This window comes from Grammomys surdaster, unplaced genomic scaffold (assembly GCF_004785775.1).
Source record: "Grammomys surdaster isolate TR1022 unplaced genomic scaffold, NIH_TR_1.0 371, whole genome shotgun sequence".
NCBI lineage: Eukaryota > Metazoa > Chordata > Mammalia > Rodentia > Muridae > Grammomys > Grammomys surdaster.
The window spans coordinates 7066262-7075822 of record NW_021604790.1 but is presented as its reverse complement, the minus strand read 5'-3'; the positions used below and the strand labels follow the sequence as shown (position 1 = coordinate 7075822).

At 43.4% G+C, this 9561-nt stretch overlaps 2 protein-coding genes and 1 non-coding gene across 4 annotated transcripts in view; 2 read left to right on the top strand and 1 right to left on the bottom strand.

Moving 5' to 3' along the window:
* The window catches only part of Nol11 (nucleolar protein 11), a 20899-nt gene extending 15640 nt beyond the window's left edge, over window positions 1-5259 (top strand). The window contains exons 15-18 of one of the 2 annotated variants that reach the window (XM_028780484.1): window positions 603-681; window positions 1126-1218; window positions 3627-3734; window positions 4490-5259. In XM_028780484.1, coding sequence (XP_028636317.1) covers window positions 603-681; window positions 1126-1218; window positions 3627-3734; window positions 4490-4606 — 397 coding nt within the window. In that variant the 3' untranslated portion in view covers window positions 4607-5259. The other variant, XM_028780485.1, reaches the window with a different exon arrangement.
* On the top strand, window positions 3435-3540 carry LOC114632208. Its single transcript, XR_003713050.1, has one exon. It is a non-coding gene; the product is annotated as a U6 spliceosomal RNA (small nuclear RNA).
* A 3638-nt stretch (window positions 5260-8897) lies between the features above and the next one.
* LOC114632191 (60S ribosomal protein L30-like) lies at window positions 8898-9283 on the bottom strand. The gene has a single exon (XM_028780703.1). It carries the CDS (start codon window positions 9243-9245, stop codon window positions 8898-8900), a length of 348 nt encoding a protein of 115 aa, XP_028636536.1. The 5' UTR covers window positions 9246-9283.
* Window positions 9284-9561: the final 278 nt, after the last annotated feature.

Sequence of the window (9561 nt, the reverse complement as noted above, 5' to 3'; positions counted from 1 at the left end):
TGTGTGTGTGTGTGTGTGTGTGTGTGTGTGTGTGTGTGTGTGTGTGTTGGGGGGGTGTTGATTATAGCCATGGTCATATGCATGCTTGGCAAACACTACCTCAGTGCTGCTTTTCCTGGCCATTTTTTTTCTATTTTCTTTGGGGAATCTTTTGTTGAATCTTTTGGCTTAATTTTGTTCTGACACATATCCTGTGACTCGTGTAGCCAAGGACAGCCTTGGCGTGCTCCTGTTTCTACTTGCTGAGTGTGAAGTTAACAGGTGGGTGCTACCATGTCGCTTGTCTGGTTAAGAAGCTATACTAGACCTCATACCTGTAATCCAAAACTTGGGAAACTGAAGCAAAAGAATTGCTGAATGTTCAGGGCCAGCCTGGGCTAGAGTAAGACTCTGTACCCATAAAAAAGAGGGAAAGAGAGAAGGAGCGCACAAGCTGTGGTAATGTGCAAGCTCCATCCATTCTGTAGAAGTATTGTTTCCCCATGAGCAGTGGCCCTGAGCTCTGACAATAGCAGGGTATTGATCTTCTAAAACATGAAAGGGAACTGCATCCACCAGAGCAGCCTTTCTTCCACTGACGATTTTCCTTAAGTCCTGGGTAGAAATGCAGTCCTTCATTCCGCATACAGTGAGCCCTTCCTCCTGCCACACTTGAAGGACGTCCCTGGGAAGCATATCACGGTAAGTGTGCTGCGTGTCTCGTGCGTTTGATTTCTGGTTTAAGTTGTGCTGCTTAGTTCTGAGCATCTGATAGACCGTTCTGAATACCGCAGGATACTGTCCTATGCACAAGAAAGAGGTCCACACATGTTACATGTGCTCAGGAGCCGAGCAGGGGTGGTTTGGGGGTGATTGGCCTTGGTGTGTTCTTTGTCCTGTTTGGAAACCAGGTTAGACAAGTTTTCATTGAAAAGACAACTGAAAACAAAAAAGAGAAGTTGTCACCTGTTTACTGATCTGCCCTCACTGAGAGATCTTGGTGATGAGTAAAAATGTTTTACTCGTTTGCTTGATGGATAATTTTTAGTTGAACAGCTTCAAAACTTTTTTCTAATATCTATTGGGTTTATTTGTAGGAAACATTGTTTAACCACAGTGGATAATTGTGCCCTCTTTCCCTTACAGCTGTTTCTCCAGTATCTGTATTTCCTCTATTTGAAGTGTACTGGCAATGCTACCATGACTCTCCCTGGAGTAAACCCTCCAACCGTGAGCCAGGTCAGACATCTTTTTGCCTTTGTACAGACACCTTGCATACAACGTCAGCCCTGGACTTTCGTAACTGATTTCTCCCTGTTGTCCAAGATGAGTAGACACCATCTCTCCCCTCATGCACACTGTTGGATTGGAGAGGGCATCTCTGTTCAGTAGATGGATATCTAGAGTCATAATTCCAGATTACAGAATCCCAAAGTCATCTTTGTAATTGGGAGTTTCTATATCAAAAAGGTTTCAAAAAGTAAACTTTGGAGCCAGGTATGGTGACACGGGCCTTTGATCCTAATTCTGAAAAGTCAGTAGCAGGTAGATCTCTGTGTTTTCAAGACTTGTCTGATCTACATAATGAGTTCTCATAGCTAGACCTTGCCTTAAAAAAAAGGAAAAGGGGGGGGAGTAAGCTTTGCAGCTCTGCCCCTCCAGCCCCTCTTAGAGGCGACCAACATTAAGTTTCTTTTGTGGACCTGGGCATAATGGTGCACACTTTTAATCCCAGCGCTCAGAAGGCAGAGGGAGTTTGAAGCTACCCTGATCTACACAGAGCAAGTTCCAAGACAGCCAGGGCTACACAGAGAAACCCTGTCTCAAGAAAACAAACAAAAATCAGAAACATTTCTTTTGTGTCTAAAAATACTGTCTCATATTACAATGCCATATTACAGACATGTTCTAGCCTGGTACATTAATCTTCACATAGATGTATTTGTGGGTGCATTCCGACAAGAAAGACACTGAGTGAAACAGGCATGTATTTTCAGTTTTCAGAATGCCAGATTACCTTTCCAAACAGTTGTGATGGGGCTAACCCTGAAGTTTGGGGCTTTAGTCTCCACATTCTGCCACACCTGATAGTAGTGTCAAGCTTCTTACGCTTGTTAATCAGGTAGGGAACAGTGTTGTCTTGTCTTTATATTTCTTTGACAGAGGGTGCAGTAGTTTTTCTTTATTTCTTTCTGTGAGATATGTAGTCAGGTTCTTTATCCATCTTTCTGTTGTATTTTTTGTTTGTGGTGGGTTATAAACAGTCCCTATATATTGAGTAAATTTCAATTCATTCTTTGACACTTTCATGTGTTACGTATACAGTGGTTTCAGTCCTTGTCTTCCTGTTAACCCTCTCCCTCCCTCTCCTGCTGAAGCCCTTTCTTTCTGAGACACACCCTTCACTTTCATGTCTGCGTGAGACCCACTGACTCTGATTAGGGCTCCTTCAAGAGCATGGATGGAAGTCATTGAGTAGATCAGGGGCTGCTTTCCAGTAGCTGTACCCCTGGATAGATGCCCCTCACCAACTGGGAGTTGCTAGCAGTCCAGTCCCTCAGGGAGGGTGGGACCTCCTGTCGTCTCCTCATCTTTTCAGTGTAATTTTTTTTCTAGGCAAATTTTAATTTTTACATATAAGATGCATTGGACTCTTCCTTTAATTCATTGACTCGTATGTATTGTATATTTACTTATTTTCTTGTTTTTGTTTTGTTGGTTTGAGGCAGAGTCTCACTCTAGAGCTCACGCTGGCCTTGAACTCTCAAGTGCTTGGGGCTACTTTGGAGTTTTGTGGAGTTAGCGCTCCCTTACAAGTAGATATTTCATAATGTCTTTCATATCTGTGTATTTCCTAGCACCTTTGGCGGTGTGGAACTGTGTAGTGTACTTGTGTAAATGTATATCTTATTTGCATTATCTTCACTTTAGGCCATAGTATCTGTGACACTATGTCTGTGATACACAGCACTTGTGACATGTCAGTCAGGGTAAAAGGTAAATGGGTTTTTTTCATGTCATTACAGATAATTATTTTTAAAAAATAATATTTTGCCTTCTCCTTTGGTGAGACTGTCTCACTGTAGCCCAGCTGGCCTAGAACTCATACCAGTCATCCTGCAGTGCTGAGTCACAGATGGGAGCCACTGTGCCTGAGAAAACAAGCTTTCTGTATAAGCCAGCTAGTGCTAAATGCTGGATTAGATCTGACCTAATGTTCTTATCACTGACTAATGTTCTCCTTACAAAGTATAAAAGCAGGAAGAAAACATTTATGCTCCTTAGAAATTATTCCATCTCTAAGCTGAGGGTTGGTTGGCACACACCGTTAACCTCAGCACTTTTCAGAGGTAGAGGCAGGCAGATCTCTATAGTCTATCTGCATGAGTTCTGGGATAGCCAGGGCTACATAGTAAAACCTTGTCTCAAAAAAACAAAAAAACCAAGCGCTCCCTTAGGCAGCACGTATACTAAAAAAAAAAAATTGGAATGATACATTGAAGATTAGCATGGCCCCTGCACAAGGATGACACGTAAATTTGTGAAGCGTTCCATATTTAAAAAAAAAAAAAAAGATTGGCTTTTCTTCTGTTTGAGACCATGAAGGACTTGAATTAATGAATTAATTTTTCTGTATTTATCTCCAGATTATGGATTGGATATGCCTACTTCTAGATGCTAATTTTACTGTCGTCTTAATGATTCCAGAAGCAAAAAGACTTTTGCTTAATCTTTACAATTTTGTGAAATCTCAGGTTTGTGATTATGTAATATTTTTAGGTTTTGAGTGAGGTCTGTGTGTGTGTGTGTGTGTGTGTGTGGGTGGGTGGGTGGGTGGATGGGTGGGTGGGTGCCGAAGCATGGATGTGTAGGGTGGAGCACGTCCTTAGAGAGTTCCCACCCCATAGGTCCAAGGGACAGTGGCTTGTTTCTAGCAGTACCTTGTCTTTAAAACAAAACAAAAAAACCTAATTGGGATCTGAAGAGGTGGCTCAGGAGTTTAAGAACTCCAACTGCTCTTCCTGAAGTCCTGAGTTCAATTCCCAGAAACCACATGGTGGCTCATAAATACCTATAATGAGATCTAGTGCCCTTTTCTGGCCTGCAGGCACACATGCAGGCAAAATACTGTATGCATAATTAATAAATAAATAAGACTTTTTTTTTTTTCGTTTCTCTGTACCCCTGGCTGTCCTGGAACTCACTCTGTAGAAATCCGCCTGCCTCTGCCTTCCAGGTACTGGGATTAAAGGCGTGTGCCACCTCCGCCCGGCTAAATAAGTTTTTTTTTTTTTTAAAGAACTTAACTGGGCATGAGTATAATTTATACAACTTATCCTTTAAATTGCCTATGAAGAGGTGGGAGTCAGCTCATGGTAGAAGGAACAACACATACGTAAGACTCATAACTCATTCCAGTACCAGGAAACTAGAGAAACCACTGGTAGTGATTGGAAGGTGTGCTCTACGTGGAGTTCCATACAGTTACTCTGGGTCCTCATTTCTACAGATCTCCATCTATTCCGAGCTCAACAAGATTGAAGTCAGCTTCCGGGAGCTACAGCGATTAAATCAGGAGAAGAACAGTAGGAGACTATACTCCATCGAAGTGCTGGAACTCTTTTGACAGCTGGAGACATAATCTTACTGGCTGTTCTGAACTGGATATATAGACCAGGCTGGCCTGAAACTCACAGAGTCCACCTCCCAGAGCGCTGGGATTAAAGACGTGGCCACCACATTTTTTATATATATATATGAATCTACCTGTTCGTCCAAGGAAGAAAGTTTTGTTCCATCTCACTCGGTGTCAGAAGTGTGAGTCCCTGGAGCATCACAGACCACCATTCCTCAGTGTGCTACAGGTTCCACAGAAATCACTTCTAGGTTGCAGACATCACTGGAAGGATGTTATAAAAGTTTTTTAAAACATGGAATTGAGCTGATTTTAAGTAAACTTGTGTACTGATAAAAGTCTAATTTCTTACCATGCATTTGAATATTTTTTCTTTCAATAAAAGAAGCAAACCATCTCTGAAGAGTTCTAAGGAGAATGTATGTCAGTCGGAAGCTGTTCCAGTCATCTGTATCATGGAGCACTCAGGACCCCAAGCCAGCATAGTGCGTTCTGCCTCCTGTCATTTCTTCATCTTTCACCTTCTGCCATCTCTCCTCCTCTCTCAGGGGTTGAGAAATTCCCTCTTGCAGTGTGATGTCTCAGATGAACTGTGACAAGAATATGGTAAAGATCGGTTTAAGTTATAAAATCTTATTACCAAATAATGAAAATGTCTTTCTTTAAAAAAAAAAAAAAAATAAGCCGGGTGGTGGTGGCGCACGCCTTTAATCCCAGCACTTGGGAGGCAGAGGCAGGCGGATTTCTGAGTTCGAGGCCAGCCTGGTCTACAGAGTGAGTTCCAGGACAGCCAGGGCTACACAGAGAAACTCTGTCTCGAAAAACCAAACCAAAAAAAAAAAAAAATAGTTTTTTTTGAGGCCAGTGAGTGAGTTCAGTGGGTAGATATGGTTGCAAGCTCAGTAAACCTGCTGACTTACAGAGTTGATCCCTGGAATCCATATGAAATAGGAAGGAGAGTGCCAGTTTCCCAAGAGTTGTTCTTTGCCCTCCACAAACACTACCCACACCTTCAATCCCAGCACTCAGGAATAGAAGCAGACTAATCTTTGTGTGTTCAAGATCACCCTCATCTGCATAGTGAGTTCCAGGACAGCAAGAGCTACATAGTGAGTCCCTGTTTCAAACCCTCCCCCCAAAATAAGTAAACAGAAGTGTTAGAAAATCTTTATAGGCTGATTGACAACAGACAAGTGTTTTGGGTTTAATTTGTTCACTGTAACCCTGGCTGTCCAGGAACTCACAATAGACTAGGCTGACCATGAGCCCACAGAGATCCCCCTGCCTCTGCTTCTATGTCATGCACAGGTTGTCCTCACTCCATGTGCAATTAGTTTGAACCTCCTGACTGGAGTGCTCGGAGACAACACTGGGTCCTGGGGGGGGGGGGTGGAGGAAGGGAGAGAGAGATAACGAGTACTTCTTGCTCTTCACCACCAAGCTATCTCCAGCCAAACCTGTAAATTATATGAGCCAGAAAGTAAGATAAGCAGATGCAGTTCCCTGTAAATGCTTTATAGATTCATGCTTATTTTTTATAACTTGTGGATTAGTTGTAACTGAGGATGGCTTCTGTCATGAACATTAACTTGTCAAGAGTCACAAAAGCCAGGCATGGTGGCACACACTAATCCCACCTTTTAAGAGGTGGAAGCAGGAGGTTTAGGTCATCTGGGCTGCAGGGCAAGTTTACATGCCAGCCTGGTTTACATGTTACACTTTCTCAGAGAAGTAAACAAAAGCAAATGTAAATACACCTAAAGAAGATACTCCATGTCACTTGAACCCAGCTTCTGTGATTTATTAAATCTTGAGAATAATTTTAATAATTTGGTTTATAAATATTAATGGAAGCAAATTCTAGTTGCAGTTAAGATACTAAGTTTAAGAGTCAAGAATTTTATAAGGTTATACAGAGATAGTGACTGTTAGGCTGAATCATTCAAAGCAAGTACTGTGCCTTCCCCTTCAGTCACAAAACCCAGGACCGCAGGTGCGCAGCGGTGTTCAGTAAGTGGCGACAGCACTGAGGGCTCTTTGTCTAGTCTGTTTCTAGGTTACTAAGCAGGCAAACACCAGGGCTAGAGTAATGGCTCAGTGGTTTCAACGTTTAGTTCCTAGCAACCCCTTCAGGCTTGCTCTCTGCTGACCTCTGTGGACGCAACTCACATGGAAATACATACATAGAATTATGTAATATAGAAGTAAACTGTTAGAAAAGATGTTCTGACTAAAAGCCAATTAGGGAAGGAAAGGGCTTAGTTCATCTTTTTGGATGTTTTGTTTTGTTTTGTTTTGTTTTGTTTTGAAGACAGGACTTCAAGGAATTGCCAAATAAAAGCAGAGAGCTGGGGCTATGGCTCCACTGGGAGAGTGTTTACCTCAAAGCATGAAGCTCTGAGCCTGATGCCCAGCATCGAATGACAGAGCGTGATGATGCATGCCTTAGCTGCACAGCGAGTTCGAGGGTAGCCTCAGTGAGACCCCCATCTCAAAGAAAAAACTGAAACTCCGATGTGAGGTTGGAGCACCTCCCGTGTCGGGGTGAAGGAGTGAGAGATCCCTGCCTCTTCAGAAGAGACCACCTGCAGAGTCAACATCCCCATGTTTGTCTCTGAAGCCCCGTGTTCTCGGTGACATTGGTACTTTGGCTCAGCTGAAGGAGAACTCTACGGTGTTTCCAACCTGACTGAATCAGTATTTTCTCAGTCCATCTCAAGCCTGTGCTGATAGTCACAAGACATCAACCAGTAGATTTGCATTTAGAGTGATAAATTTTCTGTGTAGCCCTGGCTGTCCTGAGACTCACTCTGTAGACCAGGCTGGTCTCGAACTCAAGAGATCTACCTACCTCTGCCTCTTCAGTGCTGGGATTAAAGGCATGTGCCGCCACCACTGATTGGCTACGTTTTAAATTTTAATTACTGTGTTTAAGAGATGTCTACCATGTAAGCCTCACTTGCCCTGGGAGCTATTGTTTGTTTAGGATAACAAGCATCTTGTTTTCATTTCTATAAACAAGCTTAGTTGCCCCAACTGCACAGGATGTGATTGATCTCACGTAGGTGGGAGGTGCATAGGCAGGAAGTACGTCAGGATGTATCCTTGTCCTTGATTGGATGAAAGCGGGAAGTACCTAACCTTGTGGGATTTGTCTTTATAAGCCCCTAGCTAATGTAATTTGGCACTGTATTCTGGGAATCGCCAGTAAGGACGTGACCAGTGTCCATCATCCCGGTCAGAACTTAATGAAGTTTGCTTCAAATTCGGCTCAAAAGTTGTGGAAGTAGTCTTAATCTTGTCCAGTGGGCAAGACCCCTTCGCTGAACTCACATTCCGTAGGACCTCTGCACATATATAAGAGTTGTGTAGTTTAGTCTTCATGTGGGACTCCAAACAGCCACAGCAGGGGCTGTCTCTGACTCTGTTGCCTGACTTTTGAGACTCTTTCCCTGCTAGGCTGCCTCATGTAACCTCAATAAGATGCAACTTGAGATGCCGAGGCTGGCATCCATGGGAGGCCTCCTCTTTTCTGAAGAGAAGTGGATGAGATAGGGGTGGGTGATGAACTTGGAGAAGAGAAAGGGGAAACTGTGTTTGAGATGTAAAGTTAATTAATTTAAAAGGATTTAAAATAGTAACAATAATAGCCAGGTGGTGGTGGCTCACGCCTTTAATCCCAGCACTTGGGAGGCAGAGGCAGGCAGATTTCTGAGTTCTAGAGTTCGAGGCTAGCCTGGTCTACAGAGTGAGTTCCAGAACAGCCAGGGCTACACAGAGAAACCTTGTCTCGAAAAACAAAACCAAAAAAAAATAATAATAATAACAACAACAATAATAATAATAAAGGCCGAGTGGTGATGGCAGCACATGCTTTTAATCCCAGCATTTAGGAAGCAGATGGGCAGATCTCTGGATCTCTGAGTTCAAGTCCAGCCTGGTTTACAGAGTGAGTTCCAGGACAGCCAGGGCTCCACAAAGAAACCCTGAATCAAAAAAATCAAACAAAACAACATGCCATATTTCTGGACTGAAGAAATGGTTCATCGGTTAAAAGTTACAGGCTAACAGGCGGTTGTGAGCAAACTCGTATGGGAGCTAGCTATGGGCAGAAATTGAACTCAGGTCCTCTGCCCCGGCCCTCGGGGATTCGATGCGACCTTAGGGAAGGGGGTGAAAGAATGAAGGGACAAGAGACACAAGAAATGAGAGCAAGTCTGGGTTTTTGTTTTGTTTTTTAAAGGAGCTCTGGCAAAGTTTTATTAAAGGAAAACTTTCTTGTTCACTTCTCACCAGTCTGCCCTGGCGTGCTTCTAATAATATCAGAATCACCTGGGTCAATGATAGCCAGTGTGCAGACTCTGTAGTATTTTCCACAAGCTGTGCCCACTTCAATATTATTGCCACTGTAGCGATGGACACCAGTTTTAGCCAACATGGCATAGTATTCTATTTCAGATTTCCTCAAAGCTGGGCAGTTGTTGGCGAGGATAACCAACTTCGCTTTGCCTTGTCTGATCATCTTCAGTATCTGTTTGTACCCCAGCACGTATTTTCCACTTTTCATAACAAGTTGGAGCCTAGAGTTGATCGACTCCAGAGACTTTTTCGTCTTCTTTCCGGCCACCATCTTCCTGCCTTAGGTGCGAGACAGCCCCCAATCAAGAGCAGTCACCAAGATGGCCGGGGAGCGAGAAAGGCAAAGTCTGGGGTTCTGATCAAGCTCTGAAACTTTAATTTTGGGTGCAGCTTATAAAGACACAGCAAACCTGGAAGTTTGGGCGAGGGTTATTGCTCAGAGCTATCCCACTATTGAATCCTCGTTGTCTAAGACCAGCCCACAGTCATATCCTTATTGCCCTAGACCATCCAACGTCGTAACCGGCTCCCAGGAAATGCCAGACAGACGTTTTTTAAGTTCCTGGGGCCTGAGACCCATGAACGTC